The sequence below is a fragment of the Vitis riparia genome, chromosome 1 (genome assembly GCF_004353265.1).
Source record: "Vitis riparia cultivar Riparia Gloire de Montpellier isolate 1030 chromosome 1, EGFV_Vit.rip_1.0, whole genome shotgun sequence".
NCBI classification, from domain to species: domain Eukaryota; kingdom Viridiplantae; phylum Streptophyta; class Magnoliopsida; order Vitales; family Vitaceae; genus Vitis; species Vitis riparia.
Genome location: NC_048431.1, coordinates 11,385,908 through 11,399,999, shown reverse-complemented (window position 1 = coordinate 11,399,999; position 14,092 = coordinate 11,385,908). Strand labels below are relative to the sequence as shown.

Here is a 14,092-nt window from a genome sequence, read left to right as displayed (position 1 = left end):
ACAAGTAAATTTTACTTTATGTTGTTCATAAATTGTATGAAATATGTTACATGATAATAGAGGTTTATTAACAAAATGGGTACTTTGGTGAAACTTGTTTGAATATCCACTCTAGTGATTGACATTCACATATTGCTCTATTCAAATAAACATTAAATATAAAAACATAATATTATAAAAGAAAAAAATACATTTAGAAAATAAAATGATGAAACACTAACATTTGCTTTTATTTTGGTAACCCACTTATCTAAATTGTGTTACATTAATTAGGCACAAAGACAGAGAGTTTGGGATGTACATACATCGATGTTCATTAATTATATTTTAATGGACAAAACTAGTTTGCATTTCATACAATCACTTGTCAATATTGAAGAACCAACAACTTCATCCCCAGATAATAGTGTTGTTGTTGCAGTTAGACTAAATAAGTGGTCACCCATTATGAATGGGTATGGGTCATTCAAATGGTCATATTTTGAATATGTTTATAGAGCTATAGTACTTGATATTACATAATATGATTTTGATGTTTACAATCTAAACTGCAATGAAATTATTATGCATGACCTATTTCAAATTGGTTATATGGAAGACACAAGAGAAGTTAATGAAGTAATTATAATTGTAAAATTGTAATTTGTACACCTTTTGTGATTTGAATTATTTATTAATTGTAATTGATTTATGTTTTGTGTAGATGTCACTGTTGTATAAAAAATTTAATTAAAAGACTAAAAGATAATGAAGACAATAATTATAAGCCTTGTAATATAAAATTAGGCATCTCTTTCAATTAAGATTGATAGTAATTTATTTTAAATGAGGATTAGGAAAAGACTTTAACATCTACTTAACTAGAGTTTAAAATAAATTATATATTTTTTTAGTAGTCATTATAAATGCTTTGGAATTGCATATATAGCCATGCAGAACTTAAAAAAAAAATATCGATGTCCTTTCCCATTTTATTTAAAAATTTTCACAAACTTATACACTAATCAATATTTAGGAATAATGTATATTTTTTTCTTAAATACGTACATAGACTTAGAAATTGGCCATAAAGGAAGGGAAAAGACTCAAATTTATCCCTGAGGTTCCACAGATGAATATTTAGACCTTAATAAAACATAATAAGGTCCCGACACACCTTAAAAAAAGTATGTATTTTTGTTAAGAATGCACATATTTTTTTTAAAGACATATGTAAGCTAATAAATCGACCATCAAGGAGAAGAAAGAGCTCGAATTCATTTATGAGGTTCTACAAATGAATATTTAGATCTTAATAAGATCTAATGGGGTCTAGTCCACCTTAAAAAAGTGTACATATTTTTGTTAAGAATGTGCATAACTTTCTTAAGAGGGGATTATGCAATCATACATTAACAAAAAAAAAAAAAAAAAAACTTTTAAAAACTTTACTCTTATCTTTTCAATTTGAGGGTAAAGTGAGGAAACAATTATTCATGCGCTTTAATAATATTTTTGAATTTGTTTCAAAATTACTTTCAAAAGTTTTTATGACAATTACGCTTACCATTTTTTTTCTTCCATACCTTCTTTAATTTACCCGTCACATTTTTTTTTCCTCTCTCACCATCATATCCATTGCCACCTATCATACTTCTTATTATTATTTTTCTTTGATATTTCTTTTAATATGCTTATGTATTCTCTCATAAAACCTCTTTGATTTTTTTTTTCCTTTTCATTTTCTAATCTCATCATATTTATTGATTTTAATCATTTTTTGGGCACATTAAACTTAAAATGATAATATATAATAAATAGTTAATAATGACAAATTAAATACATAATGGACAAAAATGAAAATATTATTCCACAAACTACATACTTGACGATTTTAAATATTAATTACAATAAGACATTTAATAGTTTAAGGTTTAAAACTAAAAATAATATTTTATTATTTAGAGGTTTATGATATAATTTTTTATATTAATGTTAAATAAAATATTTATTTATTTTGTAAATCTTACCACATGTAAAAGTAAAAATATCTTTGTAATACTATTTTATTATTTATATTATTTTATATTTTTCATATCAAAATCATAGTAAGTGATGGTGATTTCATTTTTTTTTATTATGGTTTTAACTTGATTGTGGTTCTAACTTTTTGTTTAGTTAAAATCTTTAATTTTTTTTATTAACATAAAATATATTTTTTCATAAGAAAAAAAATATATATTTAACATTTTATATTAATTTTTCTCTCAATTAATTTTTCTTATATTTGTTAAAATATGGACATCCTTTATAAAAATACATACATTCTTTAATAGAGTCTAATAGAGCCTTGGTATATATATTAAGAATGCACGTATTTTTCTTAAAGATATACGTGTGGGGTTCCAAATCACATTTCAGGATGGGCAAAGACCTCAAATCCATTCCCAATGTATATACTTATATTTGCAAGGAATGTACATATTTTTCTTAAAAATGTATATGGGGTTCCAAATCACATTTCGGGATGAGGGAATGAATTAAATCCATCCCAAAGTTCCCCCAATGAATATTTAGACCCAGATAGGGTTTAATGAAGTCCTAGTTGGCCTCTAAAAAAATGTACCTATTTTTGTGAATAATGTGTATATACTTTTCTTAAGCATGTACGTGAGGTTCCAAATCGCATTTCACTATAGGGGAAGACCTATATATGACCTATATTTTCCTTTGGGGACCCTTGGGAAGTAATTTGAATTGTTCCCCCACCCAAAAAATGGACTTTGGAACCCCACGTACATCCTTAAGAAAAATATGTACATTATAAAAAAACATAAATTTTTTCCATGGGGAAGCAGACCTGATCACCCTTATTATAATAACCTATATATTCCTTCAAGGGTCCTTGAAAAGTGATTTGAAACATTCCCCCACCTTGAAATGGACTTTGCAACCACACATACATCCTTGAGAAAAATAAGTATATTTTTCACAAAAGTACATACATTTTTTCCAAGAAGAACTAGGACCCCAATCACCCTTATTATAACCTATATATTCCTTTAGGGACCCTTAGGAAGTGATTTGAGGAGTTTCCCTACCCCGAAAAGAACTTTACAACCCCACATACATCTTTAAGAAAAATAAGTACATTCTTTGCAAAAATACACACATTTTCTTTCTCTAAGGGGATCCACGAACCCTATCACTCTTATTATGACCTATATATTTCTTTGGGACCCTCATGAAGTGATATGAGATGTTCTCTCACCCTGAAATGGATTTTGGAACCCCATGTACATCTTTAAGAAAAATAAGTACATTCTTAAGAAAAGTAAGTAAATTCTTTTCAAGAAGAACCTATACCCTAATAACCCTTATTATGACTTATGTATTCCTTTGGGAACCATTAGAAAGTCATTTGAGGTCTTCCCTCACCCCAAAATGGACTTTAAAACCCTATGTACATCCTTAAGAAAAATAAGTAAATTCTTTCCAAGGAGAACCTGTACCCTAATAATCCTTATTATGACTTGTATATTCCTTTAGGGACCCTCAGAAATTGATTTGAGATATTTCCCTACCCTAAAATGGACTTTAAAACCCCATGTACATCTCTAAGAAAAATAAGTATATATATATATATATATATATATATATATTTACAAAAATACGTATATTTTCTCCAAGGGGAACTAGGATCCCTATGACGCTTACTATGACTTGTATATTCCTTTGGGGATTCTCGGAAGTGATTTAAGATGTTTTTCCACCCTTAAATGGACTTTGAAACCTAAATTTAATTCATCCCTCATAAATCGTATCATCATGGTATATGAGTTTAGAATAAGAACCAGTGGGACTCATAGGAGTATTAGCTCTCTTAAAATCCAATTCTAAAGTTGGTTCAACATCTCACTACAAAGAATCAATTGCACTCTAGTACCCTATGTAAATAACAATGAAACAAAGCTCAAGTCTATGATCATGACCTATTATTTACTGCATGCAGACTCCCCATAAACTAGTGTTCATAGTCTAACAAGATAATGTTATCATCTATCAAGATTACTTTTTCAATTCTTGAGTTATAAATCCCACTCATTATGTCATCAATTGACATACTTTAACTTTAAGGAACATATGTCCAATTTCTATTAAAGAAAATGTTATGGTCATAGTCTTCTAGATCAAATGTTGTTTAGATTACCCAAGAAGACACATTGTCTCAATAAATGAGATATCATGGTGCCTCTATTGAGAATGCCTATTCCGCTAACCTCCATCAGTAGTGACCCAATCCATAAGGATATATAACTACATTAGGGTTTCACTTATAGGTCAAACCCTCATGTTAACTTTAGCACATGCTTAATATCCTTTTAAGGTTGAGAGTCCATAAATTATAGAAGTTTAATGAATTATGAAAATCAATAGCCTTATGTCATGATTCATTGTAGGTCCTATCTAGTGTGCATCATATACACTAATTCCATCATCATGGGAAAACTATCTCAATAATTAAGATAAGTCATCTCTTCAATTAGGACACAATGCACTACAATCTCAAATGGATTGCCCAAATCCATGAATCGACTATGGACTACTCATCACCCTACAAAGAACCTATAGGTGAGATATGAGTGGGAAAGGATTGCAAGTTTTGGCAAGGAAGTTTTTAATTCCCTTGGCTAAAAATGAATTCTTATCTTCTGGTGATCAGTGTTTGGTTAGAAAACAACATAAGGTTTTCTTTAATAATAGATCTAGGAAGAAGTTAGAGAATTTGGAATTAGTATACTCTAATGTTTGTGGCCCTATTGATGTGGAAACTCTTGGAGGAAACATATATTTTGTCACCTTTATTGATAATGCTACCAATAAGGTTTGGATTTATTTGCTCATATCAAAGGATCAAGTCTTTTAGTATTTTATATAATTTCATGCCATGGTTGAGAAAGAGATTAGAAAGAAATTGAAATGCCTTAGGTTTGATAATGGAAGTGAGTACACCTTAAGGGAATTTGAAACTTACTACACTAATAATGGTGTAAAGCCTTGAGAAAACAATCCCTAGCACTCCACAACATAATGGTGTGGTTGAAATGATGAATCACACCATTATTGAGAGAATTAGGTGTATGATGAAGACTGTAAAGCTTCTAAAGAGTTTTGTGGTGAAGCTACTTAGATCGTCTGTTATTTGATGAATAGATCTCCATCAGGTCTATTGAACTTTGAGGTTTCAGAGAAGATGTGGATAGAAAAAGATGTTTCCTATTCCCACTTAAGGGTCTTTGAGTGTAAAATTTTTGTGCATGTTCCCAAAGAATAGAGATTCAAACTTGATGATAAGGCGGTTCTACGTGTCTTCATTTGGTATGATGATATTGGATTCAAGTTGTGGGATCCAACCAAGAAGAAATTGGTGAAAAGTAGAGATGTAGTCTTCTAAGATGATCAAACATTAGGAAATTTTGATAGAACTAATCAATCCAAAGGTGCAAATGATGACTTCATTGAGTTGGTACCTAAACCTCCATCATTAGAGCAACCTAGAAATGAAAAGGAGGAAATTGATGAACTAGTAAGACATGATGGTGCAAGTGACATATCTACACTAGAGCCAGTTGAACATGAGGAGTAGGGGGAGTAGTCATCTCCTTAAGAGGATTTGGTACCCTAGGTTAGGAGGTTTATTAGAGAACATCATCCATTTTCCAATTATCCTTCCTCTGAGTACATGTTAGTAACTAATGAGGAGGAGTTATAGGGTTTTCAAGAAGTGAAGTCTCATGAGGGTAGCAATTAGTTGAAAACTATGCAAGATGAGATGGATTCCATATAGAAAAATGAAATCTATGAGTTGGTACAACTTCCTAAGGAAGAAATCATTGAAAAACAAATGGGTGTTCAAGTGGTTTAGGGATATAGTGGAAGAAAGTGTAGCCAAGTTAAAAAAGATTCACATAAACAAGAATGCCTCAAACATGTTGACAAAGGTTGTTTCCAATCATAAACTTTAGTTGTGCATTGGCACAACATGTTCGAATATGGATTGACATTCTTCCTTCATGTGTTAGAAAGGGAGGTTGTTGGGCTAAGTTTATCCAACCCATGAAAGTTTCCTAAGCCTATATATTATGCTATTTTATATTTGGGTATTCTTTAAGCTCATATATAAATAACATTTGAGCTTTGGCATGTTGGAACAAAAAAGGTGTTAAGAAAAAGGAAAAAAAAATTAGAGTTATATTTTGTGCATTGTTGTAGGGCTTAAGGGTGAAGTTACAAGTCCCTTCATCAACCTTTTGGGGAAGTTTTTATGGTATGGATATTTTTTATTTATTTTTATTTCTTTCGGTTTATTATTTTATAGGGTGATGGATGCTCACCTCAAGCATTAATATATATTTATATAAGTTTTCAAGGTGAAGAAATCAACAAGGACTCAATTATTTGTATTCCTATTTTATTAAAGTGCAAAAAAAAAAAAAAAAAAATTCTACCATTTTTTACCTCAATTTGGAGGTTTTTCCACGTTACATTTGGTATCTTTTTTTATTGGATGTTATTAGATTATTATTGTTTATTCTTGTTAAATTGTTATTATTGTTGATAAATTGTTATTTTGTGGAGGAATGTGTTATAAATTTCCCCTTCTAATTTGCCAACAAGGCTCACTTGGTTAAAAAGCATTAGTTTGGGAATTAGTTTGTTTGTAATCTATTTGATGGATATTTTTTTGTAAAAAAAATATATGTATATATTATTTGGGTTGAAATATCTGCTCCTACACCATAATAGCCAAATATCGTGAGCATTGGATTTGACTGGCTGCTATCCTTTGTTTTTTTCCTTCCCTGAATCAAATTTTCATCTTCATCTTGGGTTTATTTTTTCCTCTGAGATATTCATCAAAATGAATCTTGGTTTACGATTCATGCCTCTAGATTTGCCTAATCAATTATTTATTTATGTAATATTTTACTTTAATTATTCATAGGTTTTTTAAAACTAAAATAGCAATTACATTTTAAGGAAAAAGAAAATATTTTTGAAAGAAAATTCTTACCTTAAAGATTTTATAAAGAAGAGAAAATACTCCTCTCTTGAGTAAAAAACTCCGTCCTCTACAACGTTAGTTTCATAACTTTTAGATTTTTATTTTATTATTTATATTTGTAATTTTTTTTTCCAGGCCTACGACCCAAAATATAACTTTGGACTGACTTAAGGCTCAGGTGTTGCATTAGATGGTCATGCTACTTGATCATGGGTATATGGCATTGAATCCTTTTAATTAACTGTAATTTACCTTATTAATAAGTAGGACTCTTTTTGATTGGATACCCTTAAGGTGTGTTTGGTTCTAGGAAAATTTGATGAAAAGAAAGAAAAAAATGAAGGAAAGAAAAAAAATAAAGGAAAATAAAAAATAGATTTAAAATCAATAAATTATTTTTATATACAACTTCAAATATTTTTTTCCATTATATAAAAATTCAATAATTTTAAAAAACATAAAATTCAAATTAATTTTAATTATTTTTTAATTTCTTTCGTATTTTTATGGTGAAATCAAACAAGAAAAAAAAAATCAGTTTTTTTAATATTTTTTTTATTTCCTTAATACTTGATGAGAATCAAACATAATCTTAATCTTTTTTATTTTTTAAAAATGGAAAGTAGGGAGTAAGGTTTATATAAAAGGTAAAAACTTTTATAAAAAAAAAAAAAGTATAAGCCAATCTTTTATTTTTTACAATTACCTTTAGTAATTTTAAAAAATTTTAAATTTGAGATTGTAATTTTTTTTTTAAATATCTTAAATATTCAAACCATTCTTAAAATGTATTGTCTTTTCAATTTTAACCTTAAAAGTTCTTATATCTTATACATAAGTTGCTACTATTTTTCATTTTTAAAAACAAAAAATATGAAATAACAGCTATATAAAAGGTAAACATTTATATATTAAAAGCATAAGTTGATCTTCTATTTTTTTTTTTAAATATTTAAAAAAATTAAATTAAATTTGAGAAAGTATTTTTTTTTTAATATCTTAATTTTTTAACCTGTTTTATTTTTTATTTTTTAAAAAAGATATTACCTTTTCAATATAAGCTTTAAGGGTTCTTGAATTTTATATATAAGTTACTATTATTTTTTAATTTTTTTTTTAAAAGGAAATATATCCAAACCAACACCTAAAGGTATGTAACATTTGAGTATACTTCCTATTATTTATTTTTAAAAGTAGAATATTTCAATGCAAAACGTATTGGAACAAAAATAGTTACATTTTGTAGCTACTAAATGTCTTTTGACACAAGACTCTAGCTTGGATGATATCATAATTCATTGATTGACGCTAAATTTTAAGGGTCGGTGACTATAAGGATATAAAATCTTTTTATGACTGACGCCACAAATGAAATTCCAAAATAGAGAGTGGTTTATCATACTTGAACCATATCATATGAAGACCCTGCAAAATTCAAAGCACCAGCACGTATCATACTTGAAATTTGAAAAGGCTCAAAACAAGGAACGTGCTTTATGCGTATGAGACGTCCATGGTGTGCGCCTTAGCAACACGTTTTAAACACATCATGTGTGACGAATAATGATATTGATGCCAACGTTTTTTGCATGTTAAGTATGAAGTTGGAGCAGGATGGGCAGAATCCTTTATATGCATCGTTCATTTTGACTTTTCAATTGTTCAGGGCATCGGCGGTGGCACGCAGCTCATTCATCTGAAGAATGCGATGCCGGACAGAGACAATCACCATGAATGGTAAGGGGGAATCGCTTGAAACATTTAATAATTGTACTCATTGGCTGTGCTTAGTGGCCAAGTAATGGTTGATAGCGAAGTTGAAACACACCTCTTCTTTTCTTTCCTTTTTTTATTGAAATTATATTCACCAAAACAAATTATATTCACCAAATATTTCAATTTGGAGGTTTTTCTACATTACATTTGGTATCTTTTTTTTTTATTGGATGTTATTAGATTATTATTGTTTACTCTTGTTAAATTGTTATTATTGTTGAGAAATTGTTATTTTGTGGAGGAATGTGATATAAATTTCCCCTTTTAACTTCCCAAAAATGCTCACTTAGCTAAAATGCATTAGTTTGGGAATTAGTTTGTTTGTAATCTATTTGATGGATATTTTTTTGTAAAAAAAAATATATATGTATATATCATTTTGGTTGAAACATTTGCGCCTACACCATAATAGCCAAATATCATGTGCATGTGATTTGACTCGCTGCTATTCTTCGTTTTTTCCTTCCCCTGAATCAAATTTTCATCTTCTTCTTGGGTTTATTTTTTCCTCTTAGATATTCATCAAAATGAATCTTGGTTTACGATGCATGCCTTTAGATTTGCCTACTCAATAATTTATTTATGTAATATTTTACTTTAATTATTCATAGGTTTTTTAAAACTAAAAAAGCAATTACATTTTAAGGAAAAAGAAAATATTTTTGAAAGAAAATTCTTACTTTAAAGATTTTATTAAGAAGAGAAAATACGCCTCCTTTCCATCTTGAGTAAAACACTTCGTCCTCTAGTTTCATAACTTTTAGATTTTTGTATTTTTTTTTTTTTCCAGGCCTACGACCCAAAATATAACTTTGGGCTGACTTAAGGCTAAGGTGTTACATTAGATGGTAATGCTACTTGGTCATGGGTATATGGTATTGAATCTTTTTAATTAACTATAATTTACCTTATTAATAAGTAGGACTCTTTTTGATTGGATACCCTTAAGGTGTGTTTGGTTCTTGGAAAATGTGAGAGAAAAAAAAAAAGAGGAAAAGTAGTAGAAGGAAAGAAAAAAAGAAGAAAAATAAAAAATATATTCAAAATCAATAAATTATTTTTATATATTTCTTTAAATTCATTTCACGTATTTTACTACATTATATAAAAATTCAATAATTTTAAAAAACATAAAATTCAAATTATTTTTAATTATTTTTATGGTGCAATCAAACAAGAAAAAAAATAGTTTTTCTTAATTTTTTTTTATTTTCTTAATACTTTTTGGGAATCAAACATAGTCTTAATCTTTTTTATTTAAAAAAAATGGAAAGTAGGGAGTAAGGTTTATATAAAAGGTAAAAACTTTTATAAAAAAAAAAAGTATAAGCCAATCTTTTATTTTTTACAATTACTTTTAGTAATTTAAAAAATTTTTAAATTTGAGATAGTAATTTTTTTTTAAATATCTTAAATAATCAAACCATTCTTAAAATGCATTGTCTTTTCAATGTAAACCTTAAAGAGTTCTTATATCTTATACATAAGTTGCTACTATTTTTCATTTTTAAAAACAAAAAATATGAAATAACAGCTATATAAAAGGTAAACATTTTTATACTAAAAGCATAAGTTGATCTTCTATTTTTTTTAAATTATTTTAAAAAAAATTTAAATTTGAGAAAGTAATTTTTTTTAATATCTTAATTATTTAACCTGTTTATTTAAAAAAAAAATATTACCTTTTCAATATAAGCTTTAAGGGTTCTTGAATTTTATATATAAGTTACTATTATTTTTTAATTTTTTTTTTTTAAAAAGGAAATATATCCAAACCAACACTTAAAAGGTATGTAACATTTGAGTATACTTCCTATTATTTATTTTTAAAAGTAGAATATTTCAATGCAAAACGTATTGGAACAAAAATAGTTACATTTTGTAGCTACTAAATGTCTTTTGACACAAGACTCTAGCTTGGATGATATCATAATTCATTGATTGACGCTAAATTTTAAGGTTCGGTGACTATAAGGATATAAAATCTTTTTATGACTGACGCCACAAATGAAATTCCAAAATAGAGAGTGGTTTATGATACTTGAACCAAATCATATGAAGACCCTGCAAAATTCAAAGCACCAGCACGTATCATACTTGAAATTTGAAAAGGCTCAAAACAAGGAATGTGCTTTATGCGTATGAGACGTCCATGGTGTGCGCCTTAGCAACACGTTTTAAACACATCATGTGTGACGAATAATGATATTGATGCCAACGTTTTTTGCATGTTAAGTATAAAGTTGGAGCAGGATGGGCAGAATCCTTTATATGCATCGTTCATTTTAGTTTTCAATTGTTCAGGGCATCGGCGGTGGCACGCAGCTCATTCATCTGAAGAATGCGATGCCGGACAGAGACAATCACCATGAATGGTAAGGGGGAATCGCTTGAAACATTTAATAATTGTACTCATTGGCTGTGCTTAGTGGCCAAGTAATGGTTGATAGCGAAGTTGAAACACACCTCTTCTTTTCTTTCCTTTTTTTATTGAAATTATATTCACCAAAACAAAAAGTTGATAGAAGAAAGTAAAAAAGAAGGAACACAAGACACTGTGGAATGAAACATGTATACATATATATAGATAGATAGCTTTGAGGTTTTCAAGAGACTTTCCGGGTATGAGTGATTTGGGGCCCCTGGTCTCGTACAAATGTAACGCTTTCACTTTGAGCCAATGTTTGCCATTGGGCCTTGCTCAAAGGGAAAGTAGCACGCGCGTGGAGGGAATACTTATCATGGAACGGGGGAATATAATTTGAGGCAAGTGGCGGTGATAATAGGTGGGTGGTGGTGGTGACCCAAAGCTGAGAAAGGAACCACTGTGAAAGGAGATGCCTTGCTGGAGCTATTGCTTAACCTTCAGCCACAGAAGTGTTAGTGTGTGTGTGAGCTCATAAATAGACGGCTATGGAAGAAGGGAGAATTTCCAGCTTATGTTTGATTCCCTATCTGATGGGGATGGGGATGGGGATTCACCTCTAATGAACCAGTACAGAGAACACGAAAGATGTCATCCAAGAACATTCCAAATGTATGCCCTATTGGACAATTTCTACTTGTATCCAAGCTCTACACGTCAATATCCTGATTCATGGGTCATTCGGTACGAGAGATAAACAAGGTTATATGTATCCCAAAAATCTAATATGGAAGAAGTCAGTTCCAAGCTGTATCATACTCAAAAGTCATACCTGATTTATTATCATTCCCCACATGTAGTCGTGATTCTTTTGCTTAGCATCAGTGATTGCAGCCCTGCCACCATATACACGAAAGCCATTTCCATACGTTAAAAATATAATTATTTAGTCTTACAATTATTCAGAAACAAAAGAAGAAGCACCCAAGTGATGGCCAGCTATGGGAGGACCCTTTTTCCCTCATCACCCCACACCTTTTTGGAGTTATTAGTGGGTACTTATGCTCTTAACTCTTTCCAATTAAATTTGCTTACAACCGTCCAAATAACGGCGGGTTGCATCAAGGAAATCGAATCCAATACCCATACCCATCTGAATGAACTTTCCTACTATATCATCATCATCATCATCATCAACCCGTATAAAAAGGCGTTCACACCATCTCCCATAAATCACGCCAAACATCTTCCACCAAAAATATATCCACAACAGGGCAGCTGTGTGTTTCAAATACGATTGGCTCTGGTTTGCCAGCAGTCTCCAAAAAGAGGAAGAAAATGGGAGCCAGCCACTCGTCTTCTTCAAAGTCATCTCGTGTCCTTACCTTCAATTCCTCAGCATCATGGAAGATACATTTTGAAGAAGCCAAAAGCACTGGCAAACTGGTAACACAACAATCACTATTATCTCTATATACTACACGCTCAGCATATGGGCATGTGGCCATATTTTTTACTCTCTTGATGTTTAAATTTTGCGTTGAAGATGGTTATCGATTTCTCGGCTACATGGTGTGGACCTTGCCGATTCATGGAACCCGTCATTAATGAGTTTGCTGAGAAATATACAGACGTGGAGTTCGTCAAGATTGATGTGGACGAGTTGTCGGTATTGCTCTCTTCACTTTCTAGGACGTGTTTGATAAATTTTCTTTTCCTTCTGCTCTCTTTTGTTTCTTCACAGCATACTGGGCATGGGGATGCTTACGACTAGTAAATGAAAAACAGGATGTGGCTCAAGAATTTGGAGTGCAGGGAATGCCAACATTCTTACTGATCAAGAGAGGAACAGAAGTTGATAAAGTGGTGGGAGCCAAGAAGGAAGAACTCCAGAAGAAGATCGAGGCTCACAGGAAAAATTGGTGACTCTAGCCCATGATTATGAACTAGCAAAAGGAGACGAGCATGAAGCACGAGCAGAATAAGACTCTGCCTATGACTACTAATTAATCTCAATATATTACGTTTAAATAAGATCGTGTCTTTGCTATATATGTTGTATCAATATAAATATCAATAATTATTCGAGCCACCGATTCAAGAATAGCCCACAAAATTCAATATTTTCAATTTCAAATTCAATCAAAACATTCTAATTATATAATTTACATATGTTATTAAATTTAAAATAATTATAAAAAATTAATATTATAAACTATTTTAAAATTTTGTTATCATTTTATCTTTAATATTAATAAATTGAAAATGAAATAAAAATATTTAAATATTTTTATTTTATTAAGTAACAAAATTATAATGTTTAATTGTTGAAAATATATATAATATATTATGAACCTACATCTTTCACGTGCATTCACACACGATAGTGAGACTTGCTTTTTATTTATTTGGTAAAAAATATGATTTATAGAAGAAAAAAAATTGGAGTCACAATTTATTTTTGTTTTGTTTTTAAAAGGAAAAAAACAAAATAAAAAATAAAAACCCTAAATATGACTCCTGAAAGGAAAAACAGGTTTGTAAAAAATCGAGTTTAGTTTTGGGGGTCAGGGGTCGTAACATCCCTTTAAGCCCGTATATGTACCGTATTTTTTAAACGAATTAAGAGAACTGTGACAATTAATTAATTAGTCATAAATGTCAAGAAAAAAAATGTCATATATGAGTATGTACAAATCATGATAAAAAAAATCAAATTATAAGAATAAACAAAATAAATAGCAATAGAATTATGTAAAATTATTTATTAAACTAAATAAAAAAAGATATTAAAAAAATTAGTTTTCAAAAAATTTCAAAAGATGTTATTAAAAACGATTTTGAATTAATGATTTCAATTTTTTATTTAAAAAAAGTCAATTTATTTTCTCAATTTCATTTGTATT

At 29.6% G+C, this 14,092-nt stretch overlaps 1 protein-coding gene across 1 annotated transcript; it reads left to right on the top strand.

The window, feature by feature from the left end:
- The first annotated feature begins 12,413 nt into the window (after positions 1–12,413).
- Positions 12,414–13,292, top strand: LOC117911573 (thioredoxin H2-like). Its single transcript, XM_034825984.1, has 3 exons — positions 12,414–12,632; positions 12,733–12,855; positions 12,975–13,292. The coding sequence occupies exons 1-3, from the start codon at positions 12,525–12,527 to the stop codon at positions 13,110–13,112; spliced, it is 369 nt and encodes a 122-aa protein (XP_034681875.1). The 5' UTR covers positions 12,414–12,524; the 3' UTR covers positions 13,113–13,292.
- Positions 13,293–14,092: the final 800 nt, after the last annotated feature.

Excerpts from the sequence above, each read along its gene's own strand:
- LOC117911573 (XM_034825984.1), top strand. The coding sequence starts at position 12,525 with ATGGGAGCCAGCCACTCGTCTTCTTCAAAGTCATCTCGTGTCCTTACC. Across the intron at positions 12,633-12,732 it reads CCAAAAGCACTGGCAAACTG|ATGGTTATCGATTTCTCGGC; the intron begins GTAACACAACAA and ends TTTGCGTTGAAG. Across the intron at positions 12,856-12,974 it reads TTGATGTGGACGAGTTGTCG|GATGTGGCTCAAGAATTTGG; the intron begins GTATTGCTCTCT and ends AATGAAAAACAG.